Source organism: Pipra filicauda, unplaced genomic scaffold, assembly GCF_003945595.2.
Source record: "Pipra filicauda isolate LSUMZ 115617 unplaced genomic scaffold, ASM394559v2 scaffold69_size3009148_pilon, whole genome shotgun sequence".
NCBI lineage: Eukaryota > Metazoa > Chordata > Aves > Passeriformes > Pipridae > Pipra > Pipra filicauda.
The window spans coordinates 2714690-2732988 of NW_024104864.1; the positions used below are offsets into that span (position 1 = coordinate 2714690).

Here is an 18299-nt window from a genome sequence, read left to right on the forward strand (position 1 = left end):
GCGGCGCCCTCTGGGAGAGGGAGCCCTTCCGGCGAGACCGGCCGACCGGCGGCGCCCTCATGAGGGGCGGTGCGGTCCCCGGGGGAAGACTACGATTCCCGGCATGCAGCGCGCGCCCCCCGCGCTGGCCAGGGGTACCGGTCCCTCCGTGGGCCATGCTGGGGGTTGTAGTTCAGCGGGCGACGGCGCCGCGCCCGGGAGGGTCTGGGGACGGGGAGGAGAAGCCGCCTCCCTCCCTCCACGCCTGAGGGGCGGCGGTGGCGGCCGACGGGAGGGCGGGTCGCGAGTCCGAGCACGAAGGGGATGGCGGTGGCCGCAGTGGTGCAGCAGCCGCTAAAGGCAGGGAAGTGTTAGGCCGTAACCCGCCGCCCGCCAGCGCCGCCGGCAGGGAGCTTCGGACCGGGAGGAAGTGAAAGTGACAGGGATGCCCCGGGGGCTGTTACAGCTCGGGATAACGCAGCGGGCTGATATTTCCGCCGTAGTTAATGCAGGTTCCATAGCCGTGGCCTCGGGGTCACCGCAGAGCGCGTCACTGCGGGTGCGGCGAACAGCGGAGCCATTTCGCGGTGCCACGGGCGGTCCCGCGGCAGCGACAGGCACGGGGGCAGTGACAGGGACAGACACAGCGGCCGTCGCTGACCGCAGAGACGGCACGGAAAGCCATGATAAGTTGCCAGTCAGCCACGGAGTACGATGCGATAGCCGCATACATTGGATTGTGTGGCACAAGCCGGCCCGCACACCCACAGAGGAGGACAGGATGGCAGGAGGAGGAGCCCAAGAAGCGCCCTGCCGGGCCCATCCCAGGAGCCATCAGCCCACCAAAGGCCCATCTCGAGGGTGGGCAGCTGGAAACCCCAGTTAAGGACTCAGAAGAAGGGACACCTTGTCCAGCCCCCTGCCAGGGGAGCCTCAAACCCAGAGCACCTTTAGGACTGGGGGTGTCACTGTCTTCAGGGGTGTGGGGCATACAATGGGATACAGGGGAAGAGCATTTTGGCATTGCACGGGATGCATTAAGGGGTATTCAGGGCAGAAACAGAAGGGATTTAGGTGACTTGTGGAGAAACAAGCATGGGACATGGGAATAAAAAGGACCAATAGTGTGTAAATGGTTTGTGATGGTTTGGCCACGCCCTGCACCTTATCAGTGCAGCCTGTCCCATCTTCTCACTAAACTTCTTTCACAATTTGCCCTGGGTGAGGGCCTTTCATTACCACATGGTAATGGTGTGGAGGGATCCAGGTGCCAGCAGCTTGGACTTGTGCCCCCGGAGCAGCACTGGGCATGGGCATGCAGGTGAGTGTGAACAGCCACAACTATCCAGCAAGGGGGCCTGGGAGCCAGGAAAAGGCTGTGAAGGAGGAGACAGCTCCCAGAGCGACCAGAGAAGGCCCATCCAGCTGCCAAAAAGACTGAGAGGCCTGGGGATCCCTGGGGGCAAAACCACCACAGGGAGTTTACTACTGGGAGACCAAGGGTACCAGGGATCAAGGGGCAACTACTGGGCAGATAACCTGAGCCAAGCTGCTGGAGGGAGAGACTCCGCCCATGTGCGTGTGTATACATATATAAATAAACATGGGTGCTCACTAGCACACCTCCATCCTGCTCAGCCAAACTGGGGGGAGGGGGGATGAGGCCGCTGGCACTGTGTGTGAGTGCTCTGTGTGGCTCGATGTGTAATCTGTGTCCATGTTTGAGAGGTGTATATGTGGATTTGTGCATGTGCCTACTGGGAAATACAAGCTCAACCAGGCTATTGCATGGGGGCATGGAGCTGCAGAGGCCTCACCTCTCTCAGGCTACCAGATATCACCCAATTTTCCTATATCAGTAGATGTGTATATTTGTATATATCATACATATCCATATCATGTACATAGGTATATTTCATAGGGCTTCACATAGAAGAATGGCATTTCTACACATAGAATTGAGATAAAATAGATTAAAGCAGACAGGCAACAGTTTTCTCCCAAAACATTTGCACAAAAAAATAAATAACAGTTACACTTTTCTTTCAGAGATTTCATGTTTCTTGCATCCTACCTAAGCATATCTGTACTGCAGCAGGAGGTCTGGTTACAGTATTGGTTGGCATTCCTGAGATACCTTGAATCAAATTAGCACAGGTAAGGGTGGCAGCAGAGATCTTCAAAGTCTCCTTGTTTTGATAAAAGTCTGCTTTCAGGTGTAGCTAAGCTAATGCAATGGTGTGCTGCAGGTACAAGGATGAATTCCTGTTTCCTGTCTCTCTGCTCTTCTGCTCCCTTCTCTCTACCAAGGACACATTTTCAGGCACAGAGAACTATGTTCATTCTGCGTGTCTTGTGATACCCTGCCCTAAAAGACCACCACACATGGTGCCTTTTTGATTAAAGTCATCACCTGCAGGGAAGGATTTGCAAAACTTGTGGGCTTGTGTTAGCACGTGGCTGTGAGGCAGCGTACCAAGCAGAGTGAGACAGGTCCAGACTGTCTGGGTCTGTGTGATCACTGAGCAATGCATGGAAGAGCAAAAAGCACCAGTTCAGACTGTCTGAAAACACAGAGATCTAAAACCAGGCTGACATCAGGTGCTGGTAAAATTAAGACAGAAGGTAGCTTCATTTCTGACAACAACTTCTGAAGTCCTGAGTATTTTAGTAATCTGGGTTAATTCAAATGGAGGGCGTTTACTCCTAAACCAGTAATACAGAACTTTGAGAAGAATTTTACTTCACACAAAAGCTAGTCATACCCCCAGCATGTTTTTAAACACAGCCTCTAAAGATGACAACAACATTGAAGGCTAATGAGTGACCCTGAACTGGGGGGATGAGGGTGGGAGTGGACAGGGGAAACAGATCAGCAATCACATTGTGATTGGGTGAAATTTGGGTTTAGGCATACTACTACAGGCTCTCATTTTCCACAGTGCAGTGGGATGCCAGAAAATGGTATCACGATAATACAGCCCTTTCTAAAAAAGGCCACGGAGCCAGACTGCTAACCATATTTAGCACTACTAAATTGCGATTGGCACCAGCAAGCCTTGGTTGTCACCCACTGACATTTTGTTCAGCCCTAAAAATGAAAACAGTTGCCTGGACTGTTTCAAACTATGAGAGTCACTGGGGAATCACAGATAGGGAAAGAGAAAGATAAGGCAAAGTAACAAGTTCATCAGGACTTAGGATCTCAGAGCCGCCACAGCCAAAAGGGGTGGTTCTGTGTTTCTGAGGTGATGAAAGGTGGCCACGTATGGCAGCAGGGTCACAAGAGGTGTCTGCAGCCAGATGAGGTGAGCACCCACCAGGGAGAAGCAGTGCCTGCCCCATCTGCACCCCTGAACCTCACTGACACGCAGTAGCTGTTTGTACTCACTATCAGTATGAAATGCTCACCATAAAACTCACCACGAAATGCTTTTGTGGGTCCATGCTGGCAGTAAAACACGACTGCTTTCCTTTGCTCCTTCGCTTCCCCAGCTTTGGCTGAAGAAGGGTGACACTGGGAGCTGTTCCCTGAGGCTTGCCCTTGGTGGCTGGTGGAACCTTTTCCCTGTGCAGTGGAGGGATGAGCTGGGGAGTCTCCTGGGGGTCCCCAGGAGGTGGGCAAGCAGATCTGCCTGACTGCTCAGCTCTGGGACGTTCCTGCTCTCTTTTCTGTCCACCCTGTTTGGTGGACAGATTGGAAACCCACCATTGCTGTTTGCACCACCTGCTGAATCTGGTGAAAATGGGAGCTGGGGTGACGATTCCAACAGCAGAAACCACAAACTGGTGTGAGCACCAAGGGGAATTAAGTTGTGAAGGGAAAACCACCATCAGAGAGCAGCAAGGAGCTGATACACGGCTCTGGGAAGGGTTTTGATCTCCTCTCATACAGGGGGCACAGAGTATTATTGCTTCTGCCTCTCATCTTGTCTGTGAAATACCACTCCAGAACTGACAGTGTTAACAAATACAGTGAAAGAGACTGCTCTGTAAGCTGAGCTACATGGTCACATGCACAGGTTTTATTTTTAACATCCCAAAACTACTTGATGTTTCTGCCTGGGCTTGCTCCGTGTCCTTCTGTTCTCTTCTCTTTCTTTGCTTGCAGTTCTCCCTCACCCACCTCACTTCAGCCCAGCTGAGCACAACCAGGAGAGCAAGTGTTTGGTACACACACAGGGGCTCTATGATCAAGGTAAGGTTTTTTAAATAGAGTTGGAGTTTTTACTGGACAGACCTTATGCAGTGTAATGGTTACTCTATTGAGCTGTGAAAATCAAGACATTTTCAAAACAGCCTTAGTAATTCAGATGAAGTAAAATAACCATGAGATGTCTTAAATGACACCCTAAAACAGAGGCAGCTGGTAACTGTGAGCACTTTTGTGACATACTACTCTAAAAAAAAAACCCTCCATAATATATTCAGTGAATTAGCTGTAGTTTGCAGTACTGTATCCAGGGTTTTAAAAACTAAGATGCTGATTGTAACATGGGAGCTTCAGCAGCGGGTCAGATGATAAATCAAAAATTCAGTCTCTGTAATTTTCAGGAAACTCTGAAGAGAAGTAAGACAGGGAGATACAGTAAGGGTCAGGGGAAACGCAAGAGCAATCTTGTGGCAAAAATGCTCAGACTTAAAATCTAATGAGTTTTGTAGACTCAGACTGCAAACTTTATGTTGGCAATCCAGACTGAATGAATGGTGAAGTAAGAATTACAGGGGTTACAGGTACTACTGTACCATTTAGTCTTGTGGCTGCTTAACAATTTTTATTCATGAATCTCTTTTATGTTTTTTTTATGACTTAGACCTTAACCAATAGCTCTGAAATTCTCTAAACTGAGCACCTGCCTTGGGCTGCCTTATGTTTTGCTTAAAGCCATTCACTAGATTGTCTCAGTAAGTTTTCAGAAAAGTATGTTAATGAGATTGTTACTGGAGTGTAAAATAGAACCTGAGCCAAAGGAGAAAAACCCATGGTTTGGACCATTCCTTTTTTTCCCTCAAACTGCAACTAGACTGGAACTTACTGTTTTAAAGCACTTGCTGAACTCAAACCAAGACCAAACTGACTTCCCATTTACTGATGCAAAGTAAGAGTTTGCCTGACTCATGTGTCTACCAAGGACAGCACAGGGCCCCCTCCCATGCCCAAGGAGCAGCAGAGCAGCTCCATGTCACAGCCTCCTGTCCTGTCTGTCTCCCACATGACTCCCCAACATGCCCAGCACAAGATGCTGATTCTGGGCTACCCTGCACCATGCCACCAGCTCAGGGGACCACTTCAGCACCTGAAATTTTTGAGTGGGTTTGTCTTAGCTGAGCTATGGCTACATTGCACCAAGTAGGGAGGAGCACGAAATATTGCTGATCCGGGTCTCACAGTGGGGAGTGCAGGGTGAGGTTTCCACCAGCAGTGCCCTGTGTTATCTGTGCCTCACTACTCCAAACTCTCCCCTGTTTTTCCTGTACCAGCACTGGTGCATTTCACCAAACAGAAATTGCACGAGCAAGTTTTGGTGCCTGTGTGCAGCACAGATTTTCCAGGTGGGGAGGAGGCCTGATGGTGTAACAGCTTCTCTTGAGCTCCATGGTCCTGCATGTCAGGTTTAGGGAGCTGAAGAGAAGGTGATGTGTTGATGTGAGAACCTGAGTAGCGGGTGTGCTCTGGAAGAAAAGCAAGGAACATAGGTTGAAGACTTTGCCCAACTGATGGACTATACTGTGGACTTACTCCATCCTTGAAATTTTAAAGTGTTTTTTTCAGTAAAAAGTAATTCCAACCTGTTCAGTAAGTCTGAACTAATGGCTATTGTCATGAAACACCACAGCCTCAGCCAGATGATCCCCAGCTAAAAAATAGAGGGAGTATCTCCATAATTGTCACAGCTTCATTCTTCCACCTTTGGGTTTATCTAACAGGTCAGTTGTCTCCTGGAAAACCTTTTCCCTCCTCACGTCTTATACTGAGGATTTGAGGTTCACCAGGATTGCCCTGGAATCAAAATGCCTCTGTAAAATCCATGTGAACTTTTTCAAGGTCACCTCAAAACTAGGGTTTGCTCATGCTCACTAGAGGGTTATTAACACTGTTGATCACAATTTCATCTATACCTTTTATTCTCTCTTTCCACCTACCCTGAGCTGTACCATATTCTCTGCCTGACTCATTTAAATCTTGGCTGGCAACATGTATGTGCAAGATCAGTCCAAATGGCAACTGCAGAGCAGGTGTGCCAGAAGGACAGTGACCTGCTGTGCCTAATGCCAAGGCGGTCACCCAGGCTGTCCCTGCTGTCGGTGTTGAGGGGTGGGGTTTGACTTACTTAGAGGTCACTGCGATTCCAGGTGGTGGCATGCTTGGATTTGCTTTTTATTTTGTATCAAAGAACAGGACTTAAGAGGACTTAGGCTCCTGTACAAATGCAGTACAGTATGGTTTCCAATGGGCAGTGCAGTTGGTTAGAGCATAGTGCTGATAACACCAAGGTTGTGGGTTTGATCCCCATATAGGCCATGACTTAAGAGTTGGACTCAATGATCCTTGTGAGTCCCTTCCAACTCAGAATATTCTGTGAAATCATAGTGTTTTCATCCTCTAAAAAATAAAAGTATCTGTTTAGCAAAGGAGACCCAAGTCTGATTTCTTGCCCAGGTTGTTAAGAAGTAGTGACTGAGGAAGAATGGTGCACAAAAGGAAAATGTCTAGTTTAAGGTGTCCTAAACTAGATGGTGTCCTAGATGGTGTCCTAGAAAATGTAATTCTGCAGCAGGCTCTGCCAGGGTTTTTGTGCAGTATGCATCAGCTGCAAGTGAAACATCAGAACCTGAACATCTCCATGATTGGCATGTATAGTTATTTATATAAAATATTTTATATATATATATATATAATATTATATAAATTTATATAAAATATTAGTTATTTTCATATTTCTATTGTTTATTTGTATATTTGCCAAATAGAAGCAACAGTATCTTTCAACCTTAAGGGCACCTCTAGTACTACAAAGATAAATTCTTTATTGATTGTGAACCCACTCAGATCTAAGATATTAAATATACTGAAAAACCCTGTAAGAAAATGAATAACTCTGTTATTAATTAATTATTTACCTCGAGATTTCAATATGATAAAAATGAGATAAACATGATATACTCGGTAACAAGGATTAAAAGAAATAGAGAACATCACCTATCTGCCTATACATTCAACAAAAGCATTCACATTCCTTCTGTTGTAACATTATATGTAACTTTATCATTCTTGGCTCCAGCATTTGGATGCAAATTTTCCTGAGATTTTTTAAGAGCTCATTATCCTGTTGTAAAATTTAACAAGATTGTTTTAAGTTTGTTCACAATCTCATCTCAGAGGCACTCATTAGGGTCATTATCTGGGGTTTCTGAGTGGCCCTTTTTCATGTTTCTTCAAAATGGGAGGTATCCCTTGATTCTGTGCAAAAAGCTCAGGTAAGATGTATGACCTTAGTATGTCAAATGATCAGTCACATATAGCACATACCAAATAATAAAACACTTGTATTATTTTGGCTAATTGACTGCAACTGAATTAAATGTTTATTTCCTGAAAACAAATCGTAATTGGTTTATAAACTAAGTTATTGTCACTGAACAGATCTGCTCCAGACACAAACATAGCTGCAGTTAAAATAGCAGCTGTATATTTTTAAGCCTTACTTGATTTGCTGTCTTGACAGTCTAAAAATAAAGATTTACCAAAGTGGACAGACTGTGGACTGTAATTTGCATCCTTTCTTGCACAGTAGCTTGAACATGATTGAAGCTAGCATTTCTGGTTTGCTATATTTTTTCTAACCCAGATCTTAAAAGATTTTGCAAGTTGCAGGGAAACAAGAAGTGTACATCTTTAGAGAAACGTTTCATCACCTTACATATCTGTGTGTCACCTGCCTCTGGATGTTATGTATCAAACTTACTGAGGAAAAAATTTGTAAACTTTCTGATGAGGGTTCTGAAAGTTGTAGTTTGTGTGCTGACACTAATACCATCAACTAAATCACAGAGCTAACTAGATCATCAATTAAAATACAAAGCTCCTGATTATCGGCATGTCAGAATAGAAGCAGCATTCAAACCCTGATAAATATCAGGAAAAAATTCTCTGTCCCTTCCTCCTGTCCTCTAGCTTCACAGATTTAACTATGAGAAGAGAGACATAGACATATTTTGTCTGAAAAGAACAGCATATGCAAGTTAGAGATGAGGTAAACTCAGTTAAAAAAATACCTGAATAATGACGAAGACTGACTCTGCATCTGAATGCTCTGATATAGTCACTTTTCATAAACAAAGCATGTATTTTCTTTCTCTACATGTGATTCAGAAGGGGTTTCTTTCAGCATACAGCAATGTGAAAGCAGGCTCCTCTCCAGAAACTTTGCAATCAGTCCTTTCTGTGTTTTGGAGAACAATAAGGCCTGTACCTTTGATGTAGTTTTATTTATCAGTTATTTCTCCCCAAGAGTTACTTTTGCAGTGGAAAGTATTGTTCACACAATACATTCGTGTTTTTATTGCGGTGTAATGTAGCCAGCCTTCCTCTGACCTTATGCAAGTCATGACTGGGACTATTTTTAGAGATTATATTTGCAGCAAAATGCTACAAGAATGAGAGCAGCAAGGATGCTGCCAATATGAAATAAATCTATCTGTGTCTCCTGCTTCTCTGAGCCACATAAATGTAGGTGTAACAAACAGCCTAAATCAGGACAGATGCCACCCTGAACCACGTGTATTTAAGGGTTGGATGTGGCTGAGGCCACCCTGGCCTACACTCTGGTGTCACCCCTGTGCAGAAGCCAGTGCTTCCCAAGACAGGGCAGGGATGTTATAATGGGCAGTTACAAAATACTGTTTTCTGCATCACTGTCTGGAGCTCTTTCCATGCAAAGGTGAAGGTACCTGAGCCTTATACTTCAGAGTGTAAGTCTCTGAGTAAAGGGACCACCAAGGGTGTGTTCCTTTATCCTGCAGGGCCAAGAGGGAATAGGGTTGATTCACTAGGAGCTGTAAGCAGACATTGATCAGCACTGGAAATTGCAAAAGATGGAACAAAGTTGTGTTGAGCAATTAATACAAGTCAAATTCAAACACGAGTGTGTGGTCTTTAGTGCAGGATCCCAGGAGCATTGCCTTTACCAGACATCTGTCCTTCTCCAGTGTTTTTGTGACTTCCATTGCCAGGGTGTGAAAGTGTGAAAGACAGCAAGTTAAGACAGTACTTTCATGAAAGAGGAGGAGCAGCTTCACATAGCATCTCTTCTCCTTGAGCCTGAGCCCATCTCCTCTGCAGCACAGCTCTCCTAAGGGCTAGGTCACTTAAGCCTGGGGTTGCAAAAGCACTCACACCTAGGTAAACACTACTGTGTTCTCTTTAATCTTAGCTGAAAAGAACCCAAAGTCTTAATTATTTTGCTACAAATATCTGTTTTTTCTCAGAGCCAAACAAGAGTCTATTGGGCCTATAGTAGTTCCTACTGCATAGAAGATGTGGTGGGAAGACTTGTCAAAAATCTTTTTCCCATTTTCACAAAGAAAGAACAGCACCCTCTGTCCTATTTGAAAACAGAACTCCAGTTCCTCCTTATAATTAGCTTTTCTGCTTCCACAAAGACTCACGGGGGGCTGAATCAAGCTGGAATGCAGCCCTTACAGCAAGGAGCAGGAGGTTAGAAGTCGGGAGTTTGCTGCTTGCAGCTGCTCTTCTTTGGGCCAAGTTACTAATACCCTGTTGAAGATATCCAGGGAAGTACTCTAAGCAGTGACTGAGCAGCCTCTAGTTCTATAATCCAACAACTGTGTGTGAGGGGAAAGGACCCCCTAAACAACATCTCTTACAGACATTGTTGAAGAAAACTTCAGGGCTGGATGGACCTCTGGTTTGACCCAGATTTTCATTTCATATCTTCTTGAATTTTGTACATCAGGAGGCATGCCTCATGATAACCACCATCTCCATTCACTTACTGTTGGACTGTGCTGGACTGTTGGACTGTTCTTCCATTTGTAGGAAGGATTAACAGCTATTATCTGGAATTATTGCAAGAGTAGATATATTATGAGCAAGGGGAACTGAGATCTTTTTGAAGGAGGTCTTGTAAGTGCATTATTTTTACATTAAACTGATTTAATTGACTGGGGAAGAATGAGAAATGCAATAATTAAACTGAAGCCAGTGGTTCATTGTGACACAAACATAGTAATCTGGTAGTGATAACCTTTTATCATGTTCTTTTACTTCTGCTTTTTGCTGTTGGACATCAGGAAAAGGTTTTTAAGGGGAGGAGAGAAAAAAATTATACTTGAAGCCACATTATTATGGAAGTGTGAGAACAGAAATTCAGTCTTCCTTAAGACAACATTTAATTAATACATGTAAATAATATATATAACATATATTAATTATATAATAAACTCGTTTAAATTTCTGAAACATTTGGTTTGGCACATCAACTTGTTCTTTTAATCCAGTCTGTTGGTTGCAAATTTTAAATTCATGGAGCTGCCTGGTGGCAGCTGAATTTATGAAACAGAGACTAGTATTATTTATTCTTGTTGCCTGGGACCTCTTTTTCTGTTTTCTGGCCCTTGTGGTGTCACTAACACCCTCATAAAATGGATCTAAAATGTGATCAGCTTAGGGTCACCTATTAAGTACCAGGCAGTGTTTGACACTGACTTGTCAGAAGTACATAAGGTGAACTAGAGAAAGCAGAGCAGTGGTGACCAGTTTTTATATGATCATGATCTAAAACAAATCCCGAAGGGAGAAAAATGGATTCTTTCTCAAAGAGACACCATGTGAAAGACATGAGCAGGCTGGCCTCCCCTGCACCGTCATATGAAGGGAAAAGCCCTGTCAAGATTAGACCTTTGTCGCTCCCCATTTGCCCTATCTGCACAGGGTGGTATGGAGAGGAGCATGGAATAAACCATACCTGCCATCTTCTCCTTCCTCCTATCAGCATTCACTGGTGGCAGCAAAGGGAAGAAAGGTGAAAGACAGTTTGTAAAAAAAAAAAAAAGAAAATGGATTTATTGGAGTGAGTATAACCTTGCAACAAGCCTCCATTACACTCTGGAGCTTCACTCCAGAACTCACACCAAGGCATCACTTTATTCCAGGTTTTGAATAAAGTAGAAGTAGCAAATAACGTGCTTGAAGGAAAGTTCCCTGAAGTCTCTGTTCCACAACATGCAGGCATCATCAAGGGGCATGAAGGTAAACCAGGAAAGCAGAGTGAATAAGCCTAGGCAAATTAGCGTTTACCCAGGCTGTTTTCCGCACTGGGAACTGGTATCCTGAAGATAATTCTCACTTTCAACCTTGCTGGTGTAGAGCAAAGGGAGGTTCATTTGTGCAACATTCATGTTTTTGTGGGAGAGAGGAAAAAGGAATGTAATTTTTCCTACTCAATGTTGAGGAAGTGGAACGCTCCTTCACTGTGCCTCTGGCAATCTTGATTTCAGCAGCTTGGTTTAGAAAGACCCAGTGTAAATACTGGGATAGAAAACCACTCGCTCCCAAACCCTGGCTGCTTGGGCTAACAAGTAAGGACCTTATCTATATCTGTGCTGCTACCAGGCCACACGGTACTGTGGGGATCAGAGCTGATATGTGACTGTACAGAGCTGGCAGTCATTTGCCCACAACCTTATTCCTGCTAGGAGTGCATGTGAGCACCTAATGTGTAGGAACTAAGGACGAGCACGGAGGGTCTGTGGCCATCTTTGCTCCTTCAGGTAATAACTCTTGTCTTGTCTTTGCTACACACAGCACCGGGCCCAGAAAGCTCCCCCTGGGCAGCACAGACACTGTGAGAGATGTTTCAGCCGGCACTGCCGCGCACCAGTTGAGATCTCCGTCTCCTGCGTGGTGATCAGCTGCCGCCTTCACTGCGGGGCCACCTTCCACATGTGCAAGGAGGAGGAGCACCAGTTGCTCTGTCCCTTAGAGCAGGTCTCCTGCCTCAACTCAGCTTATGGCTGCCCTTTTTCCATGGCCCGCTTTAAGCTGGGGAAGCACCTCCAGGTCTGTCCAGCCAGTGTTGTCTGCTGCTCGATGGAGTGGAATCGCTGGCCAAACGTGGATTCAGACACCACCCTCCACAAGAATATTATGAAGGAGACCTTAAATGAAGAGTGTCTGGACACAGCCTTGGCACTCAGAGACCAGAAGGTACTTTTCAGGACTTTGAAAATAGCCGAATTGTTTCCAGAGTGGAGGAAAAAGGATGAAGTGGAAGAGCTTTTGGATGAAGCCACGGGTGGTGAAGCAGGTGCTGTGGGGGGAGTCGCCTGTGGTTCCCAAGAGGGCAAAGACCAGTTGCCGGAGCTCAGCCAACGTGAGCGTGAAGATCTGGTAAAGGACAAAGAGGGAATGGACCTGGGAAGTTACAAAACCTGGGAGAACATTTTCAGCAAAGATCTCCTGGCTTGCCAGGTTGCGGGCTCAGCAGCCAGCACAGGACAAAAGACAGAGGAGGCTTCCAAGAAGACAGCACCAGCCTCTCATGCTGCCAGCTCCACAGAGAAGGCAAAGGAAGGACCTGATGATGCAGAGGAGGCAAAGGACCGAAAGCCTGAACAAGTAACACCGGGTAGAGAACTGAAAGGAATGGCTCCCTGGCAAGACGGGGTCCTGGAGAGGCTGAAGAAGGAAGTTGGTGTAGGTGATTACAACATGTATTTGGTACATCATGGTGGAATGCTCATCCGCTTTGGCCAGATGGCTGCTTGCACTCCCAAAGAAAAAGACTTTGTCTATGGGAACTTGGAAGCCCAGGAGGTGAAGACTGTCTACACCTTCAAAGTGCCAGTTAGTTACTGTGGCAAAAGAGCACGACTAGGAGATGCACTGGGCCACAAGATGCCAACTTCAGACAAGTCAGTGGATACCTCGGAACTGGGAATAAACATAGAAGAACTACCTAAGACAAATATAGTTGAAGCCACACTGCTGTGTGCTCTGGAAAAAGAGCTGAAAGGCCATGAGATCTCTGAAGCAAGGGGTATCGATGGACTCTTTGTGGATTTTGCAACACAGACATACAGCTTTTCTTTGGAGCCCTTCTCCTCCAATGCTGTTCTAGCAGATGTTCTGGATGAAAAAAGCCCACAAGAACTCCACATGGAGCTCTACACTGATTGCGTAACCAGAAGACACAACAAAAGCAGTTCGGCTTTCACGTTCACTTGCAGTCATTTCTTCAGGAGAGATGAGTTCCCATCCCACTTCAAGAATGTGCACGCGGATATCCAGTCATGTCTGGATGGATGGTTCCAGCATCGCTGCCCACTGGCCTACCTGGGATGTCCTTTTGTTCAAAATCACTTCCGCCCTGATGGACTTAAGGCCAAGGTTATATACAGCAAGCCTCTCAAGACATTTGCTATTAAGCCAGAGGTGGACACCCTTCTTGCTGAACCAGGAAAGTGCAATTTCACAGTGGATCGTCGAGGAAGAAGTAAGGACTTGCTGAGCAGCCTCCCAGTGGAAGTGCTCAAGTACATTGCGGGATTTCTGGACAGCTTCAGTTTATCTCAACTATCACAAGTGTCAGTGCTCATGAGGGACATCTGTGCCACTCTTCTTCAAGAGAGGGGAATGGTCCTGCTGGTCTGGGAGAAAAAAAGATATTCCCATGGTGGTACTTCGTGGAGAGCTCGCAAAAAGGCAAGTGACTGTGACACTGGGAAAAAAAGACGAGAGTTCTCATCAGATAAACATAAGAATAGCGAGAAAAGCTGCAGATAAGCATGCAGATGTGGGGAAGGTTCATGAGGTTGTGAATTTGCACAAGGGTTTGTTGTCAGGGGTCAGGGCTGGAAAGTGCAGCACATCTAGCAAAGGCAGGAAGGTGTAACTAGACATCTTCTGACTGGCAGAAAGTCCCCACCCAAGCTTGTCTTGAGTAACCCATTTGCATGTGCACCATTTTTAGGCACTGGGAACTAAGAATTCCTGATATTTAAGCATTACCCATGGATTTTGGAAGAACTTCATGTTCATACTTTTTTTATTCTTTACAAGTCAATCTAGGTATGTCAAAATGCTTTAGAATGCCAAAAAGGTAAAGAACAAGGAGAGATGGCTGAGAAAGGGGCTCAGGCATTCACATCAAGCCCCAAGGTTTGGTTAGTTGTTTATAGATTACCATGAGTGAGGGAGGAGCATAGGTGTAGGAAACCACCTTCTGCAAAGCTGGTCTCCCACTGTTTGTAGTGGAAAATTGCTACCCTTATTGGCTGTTTAGGTTGTTTAGGAAGAAATTCATAAACACAACTCAGTCTAAGTCCTAGTTGAACATTAGTTATTACAGGGGTTTTTTTCTAGCTGATAGCCTTGCGGCTGTTCTAACATCAAATCGTATAGTGATAGGAACATTTAAGTTGGAAAAGACCTCTGAGATCATTGAGTCCAGCCATTAACCTAACACTGCCAAGTCCACCATCACATAAAACTGAAAGAGTAGCATGACGCACTTCAGCCTGACCAAGCAGACAAGACAGAGATCTAGGAATAAGAATTTAGAGATCCCGGAGAGACTCCCAGAAATTATCTAAGGACCTGGCTTTCAAGCAGAGCCCTGTAGATCTCTAATTCTTGATTCTTATCAAATGGAAGCGTAGCAGTTCATGACTTCTTATTAAGATAAAGTACTCTCTTTTAAGAGAAAACATGAAGCATGGTGAGTTCAAAAATCTGTGTAACGAAGTGTTGGTGGCTGCAAGTTGAATTAGCCCAATCCAAACCAGGAATTAGCCACTGAAATAATTTACTGGAGGATGTGGCTTCCTTCAGTAAAAGGAAGACATTCTAGCCACCCAATCATAGAGCAAGTAACTTCAGTTATTGTAGTACAATTTCAAACCAGCAGCATTGAATTTAAGGACTCTCTAACCCTTTTCATGTTAGCTGTCTGTACTGACCACACAGTAATCTTGTTTCCAATGCACAGACTCTGCTTAAAAACATTGTTTGTAATTCCAAATTTCTTGACTACTGTGTATCATAGCTATTATTACTTAGAACTAGGGCAGGGTCAGGCAATCTTCAGCATGGCACGTCCACATATTATCCTTCTTCCTGAGGAAGAAACATTTTTATGGAGAAGAAATCTTTAAAAATTAATTTGATTTAATGGTATACAGCAAATATTAAAGTCGCTTAATCATGGTCGTATCACTACATGCTAGTATATCACTAAGTGGTGCATGGTATCACTGCAAACAAGTTCAAACAAGTTGAACTGCACATTTCTATTTTCTACAAGTTTGTATGTCCTCTAGTAATAACTTTAACCTTATATTTCCCAGAGTTTTCTGGAGTGGGGTGAATAATAACAGTGTTGTAATGGTAATTGCTTTGTAGTTGCCAATAGGTGCTTTGGAAGGTCTTTATATTGTCAGGTTTCTTTGAGACACATATCACATAAGCATGCTGCGGTCACTTTGCTTTATAAACATCTTGGATCACACCACACATGTGATGGAGTTTTCTGTAGAGGTGCAGTGGTCAGGTGTCCTCGATTTCCTCCTGCTCTGCACTGGATTGACACCATGAAAATCATGATGTCAGTGACTTCCCCATTAAAAATGGCAGGTGATGACTAAAGCAGAAAAAACCAGCAACTATGAGGTACATAACAATACAGACCCCATGTTTGTTTATGCCAGGCCTGCACAATCAGATGTTCACTAGCCTGTCCAGTATGAGTAATGCACACCCACTGTGAGCATGTATAGATAATTAAAATCTGCTTCTGTTTTTACCACCATCCCCATTTTCTCTCCCCAATTTCTTTCCCTTTCCCATATTAGATCTGGCAGTTCAGCAGCCTCTTCTCCAGAGTTCACAAATGGCAGCGCAGTGATGTCATGTGCATGTCAGAACACTTGAAGAATTGTCCCTTCTACCAAGTGGAGCACAGGACGGACCCCGTGCTGCTGACGGGCATGTCTGAATCTCGAGAACAGACTCGAAAGACTTTGGTTTCTACTTTCAAGCACAGAGTCTGAACAACCTGCTTGCCCTCTGCCATGCTCCCTTCAGGCATCTTCAGATAAAGATTTGGGAATTCAAGTGTAAAGACTGTTGCTTCCAACTTTCCTTTGGATGTACAAAACTTTTCGTCTCCCTAGCTGTGTTTGAAATATCCTGCTTTTTTTTTTCCTGCGTTAATTTAATTGTTGAAATGTCATCCACTGCTCACTAACATCACATGCTTTCTGTTTATGTTTCTGTTCCTTGCTTAATACAGCATCTTGAAGAAAGCAATAGGGATCTTGTTTGAAAACAGCATCTTTGTAACCTCGAAGGTAGGCTGCTGCTCTTGTACCATGTGCCTGAGAGAAGCAAGAGCGGTTAATGTACTTGGCTTGACTAGGTCTGGAACACCTTGTTTCCATCTGTAAAGCCGTGCTCTAGGAGCACAGATAGATGCCCTTCTGCCTGCCAGACCTAGGGACTTGTAACCTGTTCTGAGGCATGGGCAAAAGAAAAGGACACGCCAAAATTAAGGGAATTTTTTAGAACTCCAGTGAGAACTGAGGAATTTGCTATTTTGCAGTTGTAAGTTGCAAATTCCAATTGTAAGCAATTGTAAACCATATGTCAAAGAAATACTATTCTTTTCCGTAAAAGAAGAGACATTCAGCAACCCATTCAGTAACAGTACAGATAATGCTTGCTTTACAGAGCAGAAGAGTGGTTAAGATTTGGTTTATTTTTTAATAAATACACTAACTTAAAAACAGAATGGGTTTGTTGAGGCAACAGATGAGAGAAAGCAGGCATGTTACCAGCAGTGTCTGTCTCATTACACTATTTAAACTGATTTCAGTGGCACTAGAGAGAAATGCCATAGGTGTGGTGGTAGGTGGGATTCCTCTGAAATGGCCATGAACTTTTTCAACAGCTTAACAACAGCTGCACAGCCACAGCGGCGCTGACTCACACCCCTTTCTTCTGGTTTGTAGCCAGAAGTGCAAGTTCAGGACATGAGATCTGACTTTCATCTTACTGTCTCAGGCAGAAGAACCTCGCTGGGAGCTGGGATATCTGCTGGCTTGGACCACTGCTCTCCTCACCTGGGCTGGCCAAGTGAAAACTGGCTCAGGTGGATGGGCACACGCCACGCTTGCCATCCCTGGTCTTGGTGCATCTGGGATGAGTCGGCTATGCAAGAAGGAGCCCTCTCTTACCCACAGAGGTTGCTGATGAACCTGAGCTGAGTGCTTGGTAATCAAAGGCACGAATTGCGTGGTGACTGAAACCATGCTGAGTGCAGCTAGTCCTTGTATACACTTACAGCTTAAGTGGTCCCTGTGAGATTTTTAACCATTCGAGGATGTTTTTCTTCTCCAGACACACGCACTCAGGGGCATATTGTCTGAGTTGTGGGGACAGTGGATTGGTCTCAGGAGCAGAAGTAGCAGCAGTTCCTTTTTTTTTTTTTAATGTTACCCTGTTTTCTGTCCCTTGAGATCCCTTCTGGAAAGTCTCATAAAGCTTTACACATGAGTGTCAGTATTTGTGCCACGTACTTGAAAATGAAGTCAAGATTAAGATTATGGATAATTTGGGAAGAAGAAGAAAAAATAATAGGATCTCAGAGTAAGTCAGTGTTCGAGGTTGTACAAGAGACCATGAAAAATTTCAGTCTATGAGCAATCTTTCACATGATCAGCCACTTGGATGCTGTGAACTGGTGTGGCTGCCCCTGGCTGCCCTGATATTGTGGTTTATGTTAGGTATGAATTGGGCTCTTTTTACCTTTACTGTCAGTGTCATAAGCACCGCTTCTATTCCACTCCTGACCTTCTTCTGTCAATTCCAGAGGGTTTTGTTCTTGTACCTCCCTGCTCCTGGAGATGGCATGACTTCAGTTCCAACTTTATTGCCACTGATTCTGCTTCTTCCCTATGCAGGAGGTGCCCAAGTCAGACTACAAGGAGGGCACAACCTTTGCAAATATGATGGTTCAGGGAGGAGTTCAGAGATAGGAATGTCACAACCTCTGTCTCTTGGGGTCAGCCAGGGTGTACATGGAACATCTAGGAGACTGGATCATTTTCCTTCTGGTACTGCTATAGGATACACTGGAGTGACAGAGGATGTTAATTCACACAGAAAGAAACACGTTTTTCCCTGTGAATATATAGGTATACTTCTGTAAACTATAAATTTGGCTAACTAACCTTTAGCACATCAAGTGAAAGCTGAAAATCCACAATCATCTTCAGGTTATTCTGGTTAACCTGACCCT

General features: G+C 44.8%; 1 protein-coding gene across 2 annotated transcripts; it reads left to right on the top strand.

Annotated features, from left to right (window-relative positions):
- The first annotated feature begins 103 nt into the window (after positions 1-103).
- Positions 104-16121, top strand: FBXO40 (F-box protein 40). 2 transcript variants are annotated; one of them, XM_039388906.1, is made up of 4 exons: positions 104-1300; positions 2029-4177; positions 11807-13705; positions 15853-16121. In XM_039388906.1, the coding sequence occupies exons 2-4, from the start codon at positions 3986-3988 to the stop codon at positions 16048-16050; spliced, it is 2289 nt and encodes a 762-aa protein (XP_039244840.1). In that variant the 5' UTR covers positions 104-1300; positions 2029-3985; the 3' UTR covers positions 16051-16121. The 2 variants fall into 2 exon arrangements, with proteins under 2 accessions (XP_039244840.1, XP_027586190.1); XM_027730389.2 differs by having other exon boundaries at positions 104-4177.
- Positions 16122-18299: the final 2178 nt, after the last annotated feature.